This window comes from Lissotriton vulgaris, chromosome 9 (genome assembly GCF_964263255.1).
Source record: "Lissotriton vulgaris chromosome 9, aLisVul1.2, whole genome shotgun sequence".
Classification (NCBI taxonomy): Eukaryota; Metazoa; Chordata; class Amphibia; order Caudata; family Salamandridae; genus Lissotriton; species Lissotriton vulgaris.
Genome location: NC_141697.1, coordinates 1,099,265,031 through 1,099,283,978, shown reverse-complemented (window position 1 = coordinate 1,099,283,978; position 18,948 = coordinate 1,099,265,031). Strand labels below are relative to the sequence as shown.

Here is an 18,948-nt window from a genome sequence, read left to right as displayed (position 1 = left end):
GTTAAGTACATACAATGCAGTGGTGTACAACGGAATAGCAGATACTGGAGTGGGGGACATTGTAATAATATGTAGTGCAGTAGCGTTCAGTGGAGTAGCAAACAATGGAGTGGTATACAAAGGAGTAGCGTGTACTGCAGTACTGTTGAGTGGACTAAAGGTAAGTTTAGTGGTGTTAAATGTAGTGAATTAGATTCGAGTGGCATACAGAGAAGTAACATACAGTGCAGTGTCGTTCAGTGGAATAGGATTAACTGTGGAAGTGTACAGTATAGTGATGCACAGTGGAGTAGCATTTACTGGAGTGGCATAGAATGTATTCTTGTAAAGTGTAATATCATACAGTGAATTGTAGTAGAGTGGATTGGTATATCTTCTATTTTAGTACAATATAGAGGCGTACAGTGGAGTGGCATATATTGGAATAGCTTAGACTACAGTAGTGTACCATAAAGTGTGATAGAGTGCAATAGCATAGAGTACAGTAGCTTACCGTTGAGTTGCTTTCAGTGCAATAGGTACAGTTACGAACTGTACAGTATATCAGTATAGAGTAAAGTGGCATACACTGAAGTGTAATAGAATAGGGTGCTGCAGAGTGGAGTGGCGCGGAGAACGGTGGAGTGGCGTACAGTGAATTAGTGTACAGTGTAGTGACATATACTGGAGTGTCATAAAGCAGAGTGGCATACAGTAAATAACACAGAGTGGAGTGGCTCACAGTTTACTGTGTAAATGCAGTAAGATATATTGTTAAAGTATATTAAAGTTTGTCGATGGTAGGTAGCTGAAATAGAAAATATAATGTTTAAATGTTACTTTTTGGTAGTGCATGTAAATAACTTAAATATTGTTACATTTATAAGTAGTATAAAACGTAAGGATATATTGTGCCACGCTATACTGTGGTACGGTCATGGTATACCATAGTAAATAAGGGTAAAAAGTGATTATGTGATTGGTTAATGGCTCTATTTACCAAAGATAAAAGGCAGCCTTGTTGTTTTCATAACAATTGTGCATTGTTCTGCGGTCTGCGTTTCACTGCGTTCTGTGTTAGGGTCTTATATATAAGCAAGGAGTAGGTTTTATTGTTGTTCTAGTTGGTTTAAGTTGTAATAGGTTAACATTTTTATTTATAATTCTCTATATATTTATATAACAGTCTGTGGTGAACTACATTTTGTTTGTAAATATTGCAGTAATTTTTACTAATTAACAGACTAATGCATACACTTTTTGTGCATATATAAATATATAAAAATTAGAAAATACACTGTGCACACTATATTTATAAAATAAAGTGTCTTACATCGCATTTCTATGTTTTTTGTTACTGCGATAGTACCACAGTACTCTGAAATAATTTTTTAAAAAAGATATAGAAACGTACAAATATTTTCCCCTACCTATTACCACTTTTGTAAAGTGCCAATATGTATGGGAAAAATGCCAAATCTATTACTTACCTAGATTGCAAGATGTAACACAGAACACCAGCAAAGTCGACTTCAAAACAAAATGGCCGCCTTTAATTTTTGTAAAGACAGTTATTACCTAATCACTTAATGACTTTTCTTCACTATGTACTGCAGTACTACCATGATAACTAAGATAAAAAACCTTAATATGTATAAAATACTTACCCTGATTACCTGTCTTACCCCCACAGAATCAACTGCACACCCTAATAGGGTAAGGCAGCCAAATGTTGTCAAATCCGACTGATGATTTTCGTGCGACATGAAATACAGAAGTCTATGGAAAATGCATTAGATTTTACACCAGTTTAGGGACCCCCTTTTTCTTTAGCATCACCTTGACCAAACACCATGACATTTTCAGTCCTCTGACTATGAAAAAGGTGCACCACGTCTGCAAAGATTTGCAGACATTCGTCAAACAGGCGCAAAGGTATTAAGGAACAAAAATCTAATAAATTCCCATCTCTGTTGACCCTAACTATAACTACAGAGTGGCTACTGCAATTCTGTAATATATTTATTATTTATGTATATATCATTTTAGTAAAATTCGGTGGTTTGGGCTATCTAGACCTATCATTTCCACTGAGCATTACTGAACCAATACTACACACATCGAATTTAGTCCTCTGCCATTTCTAGTATTTATTTTTCAAAAAACATGTTTTCAGAATCGATGCATACTTGAAATACAATAGTTACATTAAAGCAGGGGTCTCCTACCTTTTTTGTAACAAGAGCTATGTATGCTCAATTAAAATGTATCTGAGTTACTAATATAATAGACCTTGTAATAGCAACAGCATAGGAGAAGATTATATTAGAGGCCACACTATGCAAATGCATCAGGTAGGGTTGCCAGCAGGAACTTGAAAAGGCTTTGCATACATAACAACCGTAGCTGCTGCTCATAGCACCAAATTAATAATATTAGTAATAGGTCTCCCAAATGCCACATGATTTATCACTTGGATCTAAACGTATTTAGCAAATTTAAACCAACATCAACTTATGAGTTCTGAAAAAAACACACACTTTCATCTCACTTTTCAATCTTGGTATAAATACATTAATTGAGCCAAGGAAAAAAATCAAATTTAGTAGGCTGGGCTGTATACAGGAGAGCTACTCAAAGGTAGCTGAAGAGCTCAGGAGCTACTCGTTGGAGGAGCCTGCATGAAAGGCATATTTGTAAGGATGTATGTGCTTAGGGGAGATACTGATTTTCCATGCTGTCTACTGTAAATCATTGCCTTTCATTTCATTCATTAATTTAATGACATTCGTGTCATTTTGTGGGATCGGCTTCTTTTGGTTTGACATCCACATCTCGTTGCGCTTCTTTTTGCAGCTGGACCAGGAGCGCGGAGGGGGAGGTGTGCAGCCTGGAGCCAGAGTAGTGAGATATTTCAGGAGGTGGGCGGAGTCCCGAGCACAGCCGAAGCTGCTGGGATCCAGTCTGTGAAGGGACAGCAGAGCAAACCTGCACCAAGCAGTAGCGGCAGCATCATCGCTTGAAATCGGAGCCCTCCTCTCCTGCAGCATCAGCACCAGCCGGTGCCGTGCGCCTCTGCGCCCCGGCTGCTCGCGCATCTCTGGGAGCCGTTCCATGCACAGAGGCTTCTCCAGCCTGTGTTCGCTGTGCGCTTCGATCCCTGCGCCCCTGGACCTGCCTAGACTGCTGCTCATCCATTTATTGCACTGCGGGCTGTGTGCCTTTTCATTGATCCCGGCTCCTGGGCCAGCGCCGCTGTCTGTTCATTTCCTGCATAGGATAAGGGACCTGCTTTGATTTGGGGCTCTTCTGCTCCATTCATTTCCTGCACTGACAGGACACACAGCCTTTGTGTTTGCCCTCTTTTAATTTCCTGTCCTGAGAGACACTGTACCTGTCCTGCAGCCCAGGGGTACTGTGTGTTTATCCAGCCCTTCTCCCGGGCCCCAGCTGCCTGCCCCCTGTTTTGCAACATACGGTTGCCCTCTGACAGCCAAGGGCCCACCTGGGCTGACTGCTCTTTCCCTGCGCTGCGTGCCCTGTGATCTCTGCTAGCCTGGGCTGCAGCTGCGTCCGCCTCGGTACCTTCCCCGCCCGGTGCTCCGGGAGCCGCCAGCATGTTGGACCCGTCTTCCAGCGAGGAGGAATCGGAGGAGGTTGTGGAAGAGGAGTGCAAAGAGGTGCTGGCCCCGGCGCAGCGCCTGTCCCCGAGCCGGACGAGTGAGAGCTCTTCGACCGGTGCCCCTGGAGGGCTGCAGCCGGTGAGCAGTACCGGCGGGGCCGGGGGACGAGCAGGGGGCAGCGTGCGGCCCTCTAGTCCCAGTCCATCCGTGGTGAGCGAGAAGGAGAAGGAGGAATTGGAACGACTGCAGCGGGAGGAGGAAGAGAGGAAGAGGAAACTGCAGCTTTATGTGTTCGTGATGCGCTGCATCGCCTACCCCTTTAACGCCAAGCAGCCCACCGACATGGCCCGCAGGCAGCAGAAGGTAAGCAGGGAGAGAACAATGGGAGGAGGGGGAATGCTACCGGGTGTGGGAGCCGCGAGAACCGGGGAGGAAGGAGCAAGTGCTTATGGGATACTCACCGGATGTTAAAGGCAAGTTTGATATTTAGTTGATGCCCATCAGTAGGGGGAAGCTGTGGCTAACACGTGTTTGAGAGGTGGTTGCTGAAGGGCGCACATGCTAAGGTTTGGGTCGCACTATTCGACCTTCTCTGAAAGGTGCCTTTCAAGTGAACAACTTCCTAGGAGGTGTGATTATTAAAGAGGTCACGTGCCAGTGAAGAAGAAGGATGGCCAATAAGACAGCTTTATGTGTCAACGGCCCTACTGTGAAGACATTTGTGTAAAGTCAACATTAAGTGTTGTTGTTTCATATGTTGGCACACTTGTTTATCTTTCTTGAGTCGATATCATGAACATTTCAGAGTTTGTGAGTGGTAGCACATGCCATTGATACCCAGACGCAATCTAGTGCATTGTATGGTACCCCAATGTCACAATAGTTAATGACAATAAGAGGTACACAGTGTGTATTGGAAGCTGGTGGTTGAGGTGGGGCCGCCGGCATTAACTTCTTGGGACCAGCAGTTATTTTCACTCACCACACTTGGACCCAGACCAAGAGTGAAAAACTCAAAATGGACAAAGAATACAAAAAAAAGAGGAACATGGGAAAACAGTGATGAAGAGAGGAAACAAGAATGAAAAAGAATTTGCAAGAGCCAAATAGAGAGTCAGGGAATTTCCGATGGTGGGTCAATAGGCATGTGGTGGAATCAAGACTACGCAGGCTTAGTAGTCGGCACCTCAAAATTTGATAGCACCAGGCAAGGGCTTCCCAGCAATACTTTGGACCTCAGCACTTATTCTTTTGCAAATGAAGCACTAGGAGTACGAGTTTCAGGGTTGTGGAGATTTGAGTGACTAAGCGTCCTATGTAGTGTTGAGAGATATGGGGCAGGTGCTTAAATGCTAAGGGGTACAATTGCTGGGAGAGTAGGGGAGCATCCCTTGAGCCGGGGTTGTGTGTGAACAGTTTGAGAGAGGGGAGAGGAGAGAGGGGCTTGGCTACCTATAGGATGGAGAAGAGAACTTGCTAAATAGAATATTTAATAAGGAAGAGCAAGCGATTCAAAGGAATACGTAAAATGAGGAAACGAGAGTGAGGGGAGATCCTGCGAAGTTCCCTGAGCAAGTGATCCTTGGGAAGCAGGGTCACTACCACATTAAGGGGATGTCAAATAGAGAAATGTACTTTTCTGAATAACAACATTGCAGGAATGGCAAGTGAATGCCTGAAGGGTGTCCTGAGGGATTAGTATCAGTGAAATATGTGATGATGGAACAGAATATGTCTTGAGGTACATGATTTTATGACAGAGTGAGGGGGCATCCCTTTGGCCATGTGAGATGCATGTTAGAGTGCAAATGAAGAACATTCTGTCAGCTTCTTGGAGTCACTGGGCGAACAGAAAAGCTCAGGTGATTGAAAGACCACATTCTTTTTCAAATATTTGCCATGAGGAGATTTAATTGACAACCTTTATTCATATAATGTCAATAATTAGACGAAAGGAGGAGTTGACAACATTTCCTCAAAAACTCATCAGTGTCCATATCCCATTACAAAGATGGGACATTCATTCCATACAGGAGAAGCACTGCTTTTCCAAATCTATAACCCAGCTGGTCAGCCACGCTACGTGTGACTTCAGTACTTGACCTTCTTTTTTCTTTTTTCTTTGAAACATTTGCCAAGTATACAAGGTCATCTCATAGAAAATGAACGACAGTGCCCAGGAAATCTCATTGTAAAAATCACCTCTGAAATTCGAGACAAGTTTTGACTTTTGTTGAATTCATGGCGAATGCTAGGAGTTCTCATGGATATCTGCGACAACCATAACATTTATGAACTCTTGAAACACATAAAACTTACTCCTGCTGAATTTCTACCAAGTATCAAATTATTTTGAGTGAGTAAGGATGTGGAAGTGTGTATTTTTAGTATTAACTTATTTTCCTCTACAGGGAACATGTTTCCCATGGGACACCCATGCCCCTGCACCCCTTATGAACTGGAAAGACATTCACCATGTCACTCACAAAAGTGGTTCTCCATGTGTTTTCTATCAACGTTTGGAAATACTACAACACGTTGTTACTTTGAGTTTCAGACCAATAGTAATTAAGTGTTTGTGAAAAGATGTTCTTTGCTAAGTAACATTATTGCCTGTCCTGAGAAAGTGGGGATGTGGATTTGTCTGAGGTTACACCCCTCAGGAAGATCGCCCCGTATCTGTCTCAGGCAGCCCGAAGACAAGCAACAGTTGCCTTGGTCTTATCGAGGCTCGATTACTGTAATGCCCTCTATAGCGCCATTAATAAGAGCTCCATCAATCGCCTTCAGGTGGTGCAGAACGCCACGGCCAGGATGGTCTTGAACATTCTTCGGCTTGCCTCGGTAACTCAGGCCAGAAGGGAGCTCCACTGGCTCCCGATTCTTTCCAGGATCTCGTTCAAACTCCTCTGTATGGCCCACAGAGCTGTATATGGCTCAGGCTCAGAGGGTATTAGGTCCCTTTTGTGTGTCTACACTCCTAAAAAAGCCCTCCGCTCAGCCTCTAAGAATCTGCTCTCGGTCCCTAGATTTGTGAAGGCAAGGTGGGGTGGGAGAGCCTTTTCCACCTTGGCCCCCAAACTCTGTAACTCCCTCCCTCTGGCACTTGCCAGTCAGTCCTCCATGCCGGTCTTTCGGAAACTTCTGAAGACTTGGCTTTTCTCCCAGGCGTACTAGTGGTCTTGTTTCAGGTAGTTTGAGATCTTGTGTCTGTCTGTGTCTCGCGCCGTGATGCCCCCTGGGGCTAAGTTTGTGCGTTATAAAATTAATTCTTCATCTGATCAGCCAATCCAGGACTATCCATCATTTATGGGCTGGCGTATCAGCTCAACAATAAACCACAGCCTCATTGTAAGTCATAGGACATGCTTATAGACCATAAGTGCAATGTATACGTGCATTTGTATACAGATTGCCACATGAAACTTTGAGGTAGACTACAGGTTTTTTGAACTCCTTAAACAATATAAATTAAATCATGCTTGCTGAAGGTTCAGCTGGTAAATGCAAATTACATTAAAATAGTCCATGTGTGACTTTTTATCAAAGCAAAATAAAATAAATTGGAATAATCAGCTTTTAAAGTAGCACAGGAATAATTAAATATTGCTTCATCACTTTGTGAAAGGGCTGCATGCAGTTTATTCTCAATGCAACTTCCAAGGAGTGTTTTTTTCTAAACACCCTCACTTTCTCATTTGTAGGCTTCAGCCTTAAAGTGTGATCGTAAAATGTTGCCATCTCTCAATCTACATTGGTTATTACCTGGTGCAGGTTTCTAACTGAAGACAAAAGGCTAAACTCATTTGGTTGACTCTCTAGGACCAATTAACCTTATTACCTACCTTATTAGATAAATTACTTTGGTCCTAATCTGAGGGAAAATGGTGAGTCAACCCCACAGTAGAAATGTGTCCCAAAGGCTTCTGGTTAGGAATCACTTTCTCAGTTTTGATGTGGGCACACCTTAGCCCTTTAAGATGCTTCCACGCGGACACTCTCCGTCCTAGGACTCAGCTTTCATCTACTTTCTATCTGCGACCTTGGAACAAAGCATAATGCCCCATGATTGGGTGGTCGACCCGTCCAATGAGATACTTGATAGCTGCACTGTACATGTGTCTAAGATTGCTGAGAATAGCCAACCTTGGGCTATGAAAAGCTCGTTGGATGCCGAAGTTGTGGAGTTACTTATAACTGAGTGCATTCATTGTTGGCATGCTTGAAAGCAGGTCTGTCATGAGAAGGATGCCCTGTGGCATCAGCTTTGGGAAGATTTCTAAGAGCAATCGTCTGAATTAGAAGCAACGTGGATATATGTACTACTTTACCAATGGCAAAGCCTGTGGGCAGTGTGACTTGGTGCCACTATCGTTATGTACCTTCAATATCTCTCGTTTAAACGTTGTTGTTGATGTACTGAAAAACAATGTACTAGAACATGTGGACAAAGTGCAAAATGTGTGCTGTTGTAAACATGTAAAAAGAAATGACGTGAAACAGAATAACCTTGCAGTGCGTAATATAGCGCTTAAGAGTACCGCAGTGGAAGTTAGCTACGACCGAGCGGCTTATGCATTCCAACCCACGACCATTTTGGCAGCCCGGATAAGATACTGCGAAATGTCGAAAACAAATCTCGCCTGTAAAGCAGGTAGCTCCATTCTGTGTGAAATAGAAAGAGCTATGGATATAAAGACATTCCAGCACGAAGAAGAACACATGCAGGCGCTTACCTGAAAATCGAAAACCTAATACTTGTATTTCTTAAGAAACCCATTCAAATTTACAAAGTTTCAGTGCTGGCTTCCTCGCCGTGCCGTTCCAATCGACAGCTTAGTTCTGACGCAGTGTGAGGACGCGGCAGGCACGCGGGCGCACGGGTCAGATATCCAACCCCGTCATTGGTTTGTCCTTCAGACTACTTGAAAGGATTCCCAGAGGGACGAAATGCAGAGCTCTGCATTTTTCAGGGGCATTTTGAAATTTGGAAGGATGGTTCACATTTTCTAATTTCACTGCAGGTCTGAGCAGAGGCAGCAAATAGCTGCTGGCCAAGGTCGTGATATTAAGGCCAAGTGCAAGAGCAACCGAAATATCCTGTGCTTTGGGACAAAACTGGGTCACACCCCACTCTACATCAAAGATGCTTTTTTGTGCTCAAGAACCACCTCATATCCTGATATTTCTGCAAAATATGACCATATGGTAGATAAAATCAGAGCTCTTTATGACTCCTTTGGTGTAGTGTTCACTCTACTGCTTGCAGCGGGAATGAAGCCTGCTTCTGGAAAGCGATGTGTGACCCAACAATGAGGTTGATAATCACACCTGACACACTGTTTTTTCGCTATACCAGTGTATGCAATTTGCATTTCTTTTCATGTCTCTGAATCGCCGTGGTAGACTATAGATCAGGAAATAGCTGTTTTGAACATAGACTGGGATATGGCACGTGTTGACACCGGGACAAGACTTGGCCTGGAGTTGTGCCTGTGGTTGCCTGGCGTGTCGGGTTTGTGCGGTGCAGCTAGGCTGTGTGTGTAACCAGCAAGGTTGCCACATGGCTGTGTCAAAATGCTAAATGATGCCCCCCTGACATATGTCGGGAGGGACCCCTGAGTCTCTCATATCTCACAGATGTTCATAGATCATGGGTAGAATGGGGTCCCATTTTGGAGCCCCTGAATGGCAGAGGGGCCGCAGGGGCCTTGTTACGCCTCTGAACCGTGGGTCCTAATGGAACCAGGGAAAATGGGCCACCTGATTCCAATAGGGTAGTAAAACAGTCATAAGTGGGATGCACTTTGCCCCGCACGCCAAGGTACTCAAGGTCACTGCACCTGCTGCACCACTGATAGCTGACCCGTCTTTTGATTGATTTAAGCAAGCAATTGGTACATTTTGTGACATCTACGGGCCTGATTACCAGTGGCTGTGTTAATTCCGACCCATTTGGAAACCCCTGTTTACACATGAGTTGGAATTACGAGTTTAGTTTTAACGCATCCGATTATAATAAGATGCATTAAGTAGCTCAATATTCATTACCTTTGGGAAGGTCAAACCTGCCGAAATCTAACCGGGGAAACGCATGCGGTATTTGCCTTACCTTGCAGATTTTGGTGTGTTAAACACCAAATCCGCATGGTATTCCCCGCAGACTGGCAATAGGTGCTACTTATTGCACCAGATAAATAACATACCCTGTGGTATCATTATCAGATACGTTAAATAGCACCTATACTCGTAGTCAAGTCCTATGCGGCTCTTTTCACCACTAATATGAATGTAGATGAACCCATAGGTTTATATTGCAGAGTTACTCACAGGGGAATACCAGGACGGTTCCCTAAGCAAGCGCCGGGAAACCCACTGCGGGTAGCTGTGCGCTATATAAGCTCAAATACATTTACATTTACATTTACTGAGCTCAGGGGGGGCTGCTGCACTGTGATTTGTTTTGGCAACGCAGCGCATTTATTCCTTGTGCCGTTTTGCCTGCAGGAATGTACTGCGCACCTCTTAAAATCACAGAACACATTGACAATGATTAATACATTCCTGCAGCTTTGCCATGCCACCCTCCAAAGCCATCGTGAGCCAAGACGAAAAGACTGGCTGCTGACATTAAAAGCAGTAGTGGAGGTTGGCTGGTTGCAATTAATTAAAATGGCACGTCCCTAAAAGTGTCTGTATTCGTGAAATTATTGGCCTTGTGAATTATAACTGTGCTTTATTACATTTTTTACTATCTCGAAATGTCCCTGTTTCAAAATAACATGCCTGACATTTCTCTAAAAGCCACGATTTGCTGGCTATGATTGAAATACGCGCAGATTTGTAGTGAAAGTTGAATTGTAGTGAATTATATTAGTTTCAGTGAATTACATGGATAATAACAATGTAATCCCTTGATAGAAATGGCTAGCAGGCCAACAGGAATATAGGTTTTGACTGTAGTCAAAATTGAGAATTTTTGAAAGATGCATTGGCAAATGCAGTAGGTCTGGCTTTACAGAAATGTTGCATGGTAATGTGGATCATTACAAGTAGATGGCATGGGAATGGAGGTGTATTTGTAAGGAAGTAAAGAACTGCAGAATAATATTGGTATAGATTAAAATGTCAGGTGACAGTTGCGATGGCAAGCCAGACCTAAAAATCCATGTAGGTTAATGACTGCCCTCTTCCCATTTGTGTTGCTGCCAGTGCAATACAATCTTGTTAACTAAGACACCTTTATAGCTTTACAATGGCATATGCCTGCCCCTGAAAATTCAAGCTCAGGCAACTGGATAAATTAACAAAATTATCACAGCTGTGTGGAGAGCAAACACATTTTTGTGGAGGCACACCACTTCTGCCCAATCAAAACATGTACTCCTGACTGCCAACATGTGGGCGGAGTCAAAGCTCTCCTGGCGATCTCATAGTTATCTGGTGACAGCTGCAATGGCAGCTGCTGCTTAACAGAGGTGGCCAGCGGGATAAAAAAAAAACACACTCGCCTGCAGGTCGGTCGCTACCTCCAGTCATCTTTGGTGGTTGACTTGCAGGATGCACAAAGGCTCCCCTAACCAATCACGACACTGCTGTCACCAGCATGACAGCAGCGTCATGATTGGTCTAAGCACCGTGGTTTGGTGCTCATACAGGGACTATGAGCCTGTGCATCCTTTCCACCCAGGCGGAGCAATCTAGCTGGTGGAGAACATGCAAAGTGCGCATAACTGTTTGGCCCGCCCAAGACGTCCGGCTAAACCGTCATGTACACTTAGACTGTGTTCACCACTCCTCCCCCCCTGGCATGCTCTAGCCATCCCAGCCACACCCCTAAGCAGGAACCGAAAAATAAAATGATATTAACATTGCACTATTATCACTTTATCTTTCCTTTTTAAACTGCTCACAGAGCAGTGGGGCGACGCTCCTCTGCCTTAGCGGAGGAGTCGCTGCTGGACAGCTGTGCTGCCAAGCCGCACCATAAAAAGCAGGCACACTGTTAAAATTGTGAGAAATAACGCAAACAGGCTGTATTTGACTGGAGGACAAGTGGGTCTGAGGTTTAGCAAAACCACATCTCAGCAGAAATGGAGACACGCATGCAAGATGAATGCTAACACCTCTGGCAGAACATCAAGGGCAAAGTGTGCAAACAGGGAAAGGGGAGGGCACGTTCCTTTCCTCGTTATATCATTGCTTAGAAGCAGATTGCCTTCAGGTACAGTACTGCGGGAAACATGAGATCCAAAATATATTTACACCTATAAATATGCAAAAAAATGAGAGAATGTATGTGTTGTTCCCAAGAACAAGAACATTATTCAAAAAGATTATCCAAGATCTGATATTTGGTCCCTACATGCAAATACATTTGGTTAGCTGATGCTTTTTGTTTTTTTTCCAGATTTTGGGGGCGTTGTACTATGGTCTTTTAAATTCAAAAGTGCTCCTTCTAAATGTACATAGGGCTGGCAAAAATCTAACGTTATTTATGTCTTTTGAGTGCATGAACTGCAAAACATGAACATTTTCTGTCTTGCTGTAAAGGATCTCAAACTAATTGTCAGGAGCTAAGGTGCATACATTCCTTAATGTGCATTGTCATAAATCTATATGTAGTAGAGAGCAGCTCGTTGCAGCTGCACGCGGCGGGTCAGCAGCAGCAGCAGAAAGGGTGCTCAGTTTCATGACTGCTGCTAGCTTGAAGTGGCCTTGACTTGCAGCTAAGGTGACTGCAGCAATGTCAAGGAGAACCAGGCGGAAAGTATGTACAAAACACAGCGAGAAGAAGGGCCTATTTACATTCATACAAGGATGTCACAGACAGAGGAAGACAAAAAAGCTCGTGGCGCTTTTTCTGCCTATTAATATATATAAATACATACCTGTTCAGTAGTTAAGGAAATAATGTAGCAGGCTCTGGTATGGACTTGCAAGGCGTTCAGATATCATTAAAACTTTTCTGTTGTTTTGCGTACCCCGTTTATTTAAATGTATTGTGCTAATGTAACATATGAAGGAAAAACAGTAATTCTTTGTAGTGAGTGTTGTATTCAGGGAGTTACAGGCTTTATTGTCAAACATGCTTGAGATATTGTTTCCCAACCCCTGAAGGCTTCTTTGTAGCATTACATAGTATCACTTGCAGGTTATATAAAAACAAGTGCTGTCTCGTTGTGGTCGAATAATCACCACGAGAGCAGTCCAATACACAACCAATTTCTTTCTTCTCCTCGGGAGGTGCCATTAAGCCCAAATTACTGGGCAGCTCCTTTCCGGCAAGTCCCTGGGCAGCCAGAGGTCAGGGGTATAACGCAGGCCCCACAATGCAGTGCTGCCCCCAACAGGGAACCCCATCCAGCCAAATGCCAATGAATATCTGTGACATATGGAAGACTCACGGGCCCCTCATCCCATTGTCCAGATGTGTGTGGGGGGAAGGGTAATCATTTTGCGTTGCGCCAGAGGTGCATTTCAGCCTCATGAAGCTTTGATCTGTACGGTGAAGACAGAAAGTGTGAGGGGGACTGGCTTTGGCCTGGGCAGTTGTAGAGAGGGATATGGCCTGTTGGTGGAATATTGGATAATACTTGTAGACACACTTGGGAGAGGACTTGAGCATGGAAGAGTCCCCTATAAACAGTTGGCAGGAGTATTGACTTGTTTCAAGAGCCGTGTGGAAAAGGATGTCGCTTGGTACTGACCCTCTCACTTCTCTCTTCCCTTGATTGCATTGAACACAGACAGGCATACCAACTAATTAAGTGGCTCAGAAACACATTCCATATGTAACAAGCATTGAAAATGCAACAGGCCTCGCCTTTGGCTAAGTTAAAGCCATTGGCTTTGCTAATGGTATTGTATAGCAAAGCAAATGTCTTTAACTTAATAAAAGGCGAGACCTATTTCATTTTTGATGCTGAGTCAGTCACGTGTCAGGCTGAGTCTGTTGTCTCCATGGGGCTTCATGGTCTCGGGCAGAGTCAGCCACGTGTCAGGCTGATTTCCCCATGGAGCTTTATGGGCATTGGGGAAGGAAGTCACAAGACTGACATCTCTAAGGAGCTCCTTGGGCTTGAGCACAGTCAGGTTGTTGTCTCTGCTGGGTTTAATGTGCTGGGGAGAGCCAGTCACATCACATGCCTTGCTTCTGATGCTGAAGGGTTTTGTGGAGTTAAGCATGCTGGTCGACATAAAGTGCTACAGTACCTCCTCAAGGGTACTAAGCACTATATAAATTTAGCAATACAGTATAATTGAGTGTTTATTACTTCACAGTCTCATAATTTCAAAATTGGAACATTTTGAATAATATTTTACAACTAGGACATTGTTGTTCTTCGTTTACCTTATGCATCTAACAACTGTTGCTAAAATCAATAGAGCTGGCTTGCTTTAGATGTAATGTCAGTTGCTGTGTTACACATCTGGAGGCAATACCAGAAAGGTAGCTAAATAGTCCAGCGGCATGTCATGGTCAGGAAAGATTTTTAATGTACATGTTTAAGCCACACCCCTAATTATACTGGGGGCAGGCCCCTCCTCCCTGTTTTTTTAATCTCACTTACAGCCCTGCTCACCCATTACCATCTGCCCAGACTCCCTGCTCTTATTTTCAGTAACACCAGACGCTGCCTGGACCTCGTTCCTTGAACCCAAAGGGAAAGCAGGCCATGGATAAAGTGACGCAGATCTTCTGACCAACACCACCTGGCCAATCCCCATCTCCTCCCAAGCCTTGAATTACTAAACAGGTCTAGCGTCCCATAGATGGGAGTCATTAGCCGTTAGTGCAAGGTTAACAGCCAGTTAATCGTCGGCCTAGCCACCTCTGCCTCCGCTGCCAGCAATTAAGTGAAGCGCGAGGGCTGCGCAGCGGCTGCAAGTCCGACTTCTGGGGCCAAATGACTTATTTATGAGAGCGATAAAAGCTTCCCCGCTGCTGCACACGGGCTCTGCAGTGACAGAACATTGCATTCCCGGGGCAGGTTTGCGCAACAAATGGCGTTCGAGGCACCTGTGCATAAACCTGAAAAGAAGTTTTTTAATTGTGCCTTCTGCCAAAGTCATGCAGGTTTGCATTTCTGTGAAGAGTACGTGTTACTCTTACTCTTTTCAGAGGAATTGCAGTCCTGTGGGTCTCGTTTTATTGCCCTCGCCAGGTTTCGAAGCTAAGAGTCCCATGCCTATATACCTAAGGTACGCTCTAAACCTGTTCTGGTATTTCAGGTTCTGGTATATACATTTGTTGAAAGCACCTATTTTGGTATGAGGTCCTGTGGTGCTAGAAGAAGAGTGACATCTAAAATGCACGGAGAGAAACGCTCTGCGCTGCTTGTTGTGTGCTGTGTGTACAATGGCAGGCATGATAAACAAGCGGCAGTGAAAGCGATCAGTGAAAGCGATCATGAAAGTGAAAGCGATCGCGATCGTAAAACAAGCTGCGTACAGGAAGCAGCATTTTCGTTGCTATGACAACTAAAGCTTTGCAAGATGTCCTCAGACTGTCCACAGTCCGTACAGACACGCGCATGCTGTTTGCTATGGACAAATGGCAAGAGCAGCCATGTTTGTCCATGCAGACGTGTGCATGAAAGCCCTCCGCAGAATCAATTACAAAAGGTACCTGCAATGGCGAGGGCAGCGCATGCGCTACTTTCGCCAGGCGAGACCTAAAAATAAAATAAGTGCATGAGGTAGCCACACTGACAATTGAGAAGATGTCATAAAATGAAAGGTATGCTCTGACTGGTCTCCTAGAAGTGTCAGTTTCTATTTCTTCATTATTAAAAGTAACACACTCGATATGCTGGATGCACACTTTGGGTCTATTCTGAAATGTTTTGTTATCATTACGTCATAGAAGCAGTTAAGTGCCTTCAAGCTTGAGTTTTGCTGCCATTGTCTGGCATTGTAACAAAACACTGGTCCCCGTGGGGGATGTCTAAACCTAAACTTTCTTGGCAACTCAAAACAGACAATTAATTGCCTTTTGAATAAATACAGATGCATTTATTTGCTGTACAGAACTCAATAATAAACAAACACATTGCAGCACAAATCAAGGTGCTCCAGAAGACTGACGCAGAGCAAGTGATTGAGTGAACTAAGGTTTGCAGGTGCCCTATAAAAAGCATATGTAAAAACTTGGGGCTGAAATAGATATGACTCAACAACCAAACTCTGCATTAGAGTATAATGTGTATAACATTAAGATTGAGAACAGTCCTCCGGTTTGTTTGCCGACGTTTTGACCCAAATGAGATTATATAGCATGGGTCATCATCAGGACCAATACAAGGTAGATGCCAGAGTAAACTGAGAATCTACATTTCTCAAAAACAGGACACTTTTAAAGTTGATTCACACTAGAATGTATTGCTGTATTACTTAAGGAGGATAAAAAAAATATTCTCCGGAGATCGGTGACAAGAAATCCACAATGACACGAGCCTGCGAGTAGGATGCTAAAAATGTAAAAAAGCTGTCAGCACCTTGATTTGTGTTTCAATGCATTCGTTTTCATTGAGTTGTTCTGTACAGCAAATACATGTGTTTGTATTTTTCCAAAAGGAAATTAATGAGTTTTCTGTTTTGAGTTGCCACAAATGTGTAGGCTTACAGAGACCAGTGTTTTGCTGTATTTCTTTTTTGACCCATTTCCAATGGTTACAGGGCTAACACAAATTGTTTATATATACTGTCTAGCATCGGTCAAGGTATGGATGCACGCTTGTGGATGCTCAAGTATCTGACCTACAATACAAATTAGTGTTGGTTACATCCTCCTGCATAACTGCCACAACCATATACTGATATAGGATTCAGAGACAATGAGGAGGGACGAGGAAATATTAGTAGAGAAGCAATGAGGAGAGGAACAAAGATAGTAGGATCTGGTTTAATGGGAGGGAAGCATGTTTAGGAAGTGAAGGAAATGCAGTAGACAGAAAGAGGGGCTTATGGTTCTGAGGGGATCAATGAGGGAGAAGGCATTAAAGGCTTTGAGATATAGAATAGTAAGGGATTCCAATTTTGGAAGCAGACACATGGGATAATATCTTTAGTACTCAAATTGTTATCACTATTCAAATATTAATGGGGGTTACCGCCTAAAAAGTAAAAGAAACAATTTGGCCTTAAAGAAGCTAAGTTCCAGAGACTCCAAAACTGATTTTTGCGAAGGATTTTAAGTGCACCGCCATCCATCCTCACTTCATCACCCACTTTGAGTTAAACCAGGGTTTTGTCGAGGATACGATACGGATGGCACCGTTTATAGTATCGGTTAGCATCTGGTCGAACCAACTCCCAAGCTCTGTAAGGACATTATATCCAACTGCATGATGTTGGACAAGGCTTCCTCCATACCATGGCTGAGCTAATTACAATATACTTTTGGCTCCCTTGGCATACCCTAGTGGTACTCTGAACCAAGCTGCATCCCCAACAATGCCAATCGGAGGTGAAAACATTATTTAAGGCCCACTGAGCAAATATTAGGTTGAAATCTGTGTTATCGAAACCCTCTGTTTTGCACTATTATAGTATTCTTTACACTGATGAGTCCCCTCTGTATCTGGCATTGGAGTTGACTAGATGGGAGCAGTCCCTACTTTATTGCTTCGGAGCTGGGACAATTTACTGGTCTCTTTTTAAAAAAAACATTTTTAGATTTAGAAGTGAACACAGTCTCCTGTTGCCCATTTGATAATCACTCTGCTTAAACATTAGTGAATTTAATGTTCTTCTGCAATTTGCACAGTTTAGCACGACATCATTTTCAGATACCTTTATTAAGGAGGCTAGGCCTTCATCGCTGAAGACCTGCTCTCCACCACTTACAATCCTTGTGCTCCCCTGAAATTGTCTTTTTGGTCAGTGCCTATCTGAAAGCAGCACTTAGGGCTAGACGCACTATGTCGGGCTAGTCTGATAAAATATTACACGCAGCATGGCATAGTATACTGAACATGGTAGATGTGTCAGGTCCTTTAGAGGGGGACAGTAGGAGCGCAGGGCGGACCCTACTGGAGGATTTTGTTCTCTCAAAAATCCCCCCTCCCTGCTTTTTAATTGTAGCTTTTATCTCCCATTCTGTAACAGTGTGCTGCATTCTGATCCCGTTCCGCATCTTAGGTTCACCTACTCAATTCTGGATGTTTGAGGTATTTCATGACATATCTCGCCAAACAGCTATGTGCAATATTTCTATGTAATTTTATGGTCATGTTGCTCATTTAAGCATGGATATCTGGTGTATTATCTAACATGTTTGTTTCGTACCTCAACATTATTTTCAGCTTCTTCAAATAGTCTCATTCTATGACTTTTGAACTCTTATGTGTGTCTACAGTTAAGCACAATATTTTTTTTATGTACTTTTATGGTCTATTGCTTTTTTAAGACCGAATAAAGTTTTTCAATTTGAATTTGAATTTGACTTCAATAGTTGCTAGTCAACACCATATCATCCTTTGTCAATACATATCTATGTATGGGGTATTTGTATAGCACAAACCTAACCAAAAGGCAGTGGAGCACTACATATGATCCATTGCAAGCACTCAGTCAATAAGTGATAGGAGAGGTAGTTGTGATCAAGAAGCAGAACAGTATTGTGATTGCATTATGATGTTGTTCTCTTTAAAGAGGTGCAATTTTAACTTGCTCCTAAATTAGAGCAGCATTAGGATGGTCCTGATGGATATGTTGATGTTGTTCCACACCCTGGGTGGATAGATGGGAAAAGTCTGCTGCCTTGTTTTTCTTGTTTACACTTCTTTGTCTTCAGTTCTGATGGTGTCCTGGCGGTGGATGTGCCAGGTACTACCAGATATGGTGGACATTTGCTTAGTAAACAGTGTTGCCTACCATGATGGCTTTGTAAATGAAGCATATTTTTTTGAAGATGGTGTGGGCAGCAAGGGGAGACAATAGAGTTCCATCAGGATGGTGGTGATCCCCTGTTATTCCCTGAAGCCTTGGTTGAGATGCCAATGAGGGCGGCCAAGTTGGAGTCTGGGAGTCCACGGAGAAGCGCATTTTCAATATTCAGATGCAAGAGTAGGAGGGCTAAAACAACAGTTACGTTGCTTTCTGGACGAAAAAGTCTCACTTTCTTTATATGGAGCTGATACCAGGCAGTCAATTAAGGGTGAGGATGGTGTCCAATGTTTATCCAAGTGAATTGGCATTCATTGAAAGTTGGGGTTTGAAGCTGTCAGAGGTCATGCAGTTGAGCCAGGTATGTGCTATTTCTTGTTGTTCTTGACAAATAGAATTCTGTCTTTGTGGGTTTGAGATTCAGGTAGGCACTGGTCATTCAGTACTGGATGAG

At 43.4% G+C, this 18,948-nt stretch overlaps 1 protein-coding gene across 7 annotated transcripts in view; it reads left to right on the top strand.

Annotated features, from left to right (window-relative positions):
- Positions 1–2,835: 2,835 nt before the first annotated feature.
- Positions 2,836–18,948, top strand: part of CADPS (calcium dependent secretion activator) — a 1,556,059-nt gene continuing 1,539,946 nt past the window's right edge. For all 7 annotated transcript variants that reach the window (XM_086939080.1, XM_086939079.1, XM_086939076.1 and 4 more), the window contains exon 1: positions 2,836–3,965. In XM_086939080.1, the coding sequence (XP_086795206.1) occupies positions 3,597–3,965 (369 nt within the window). In that variant the 5' untranslated portion in view covers positions 2,836–3,596. The remainder of the gene's footprint in view (positions 3,966–18,948) is intronic.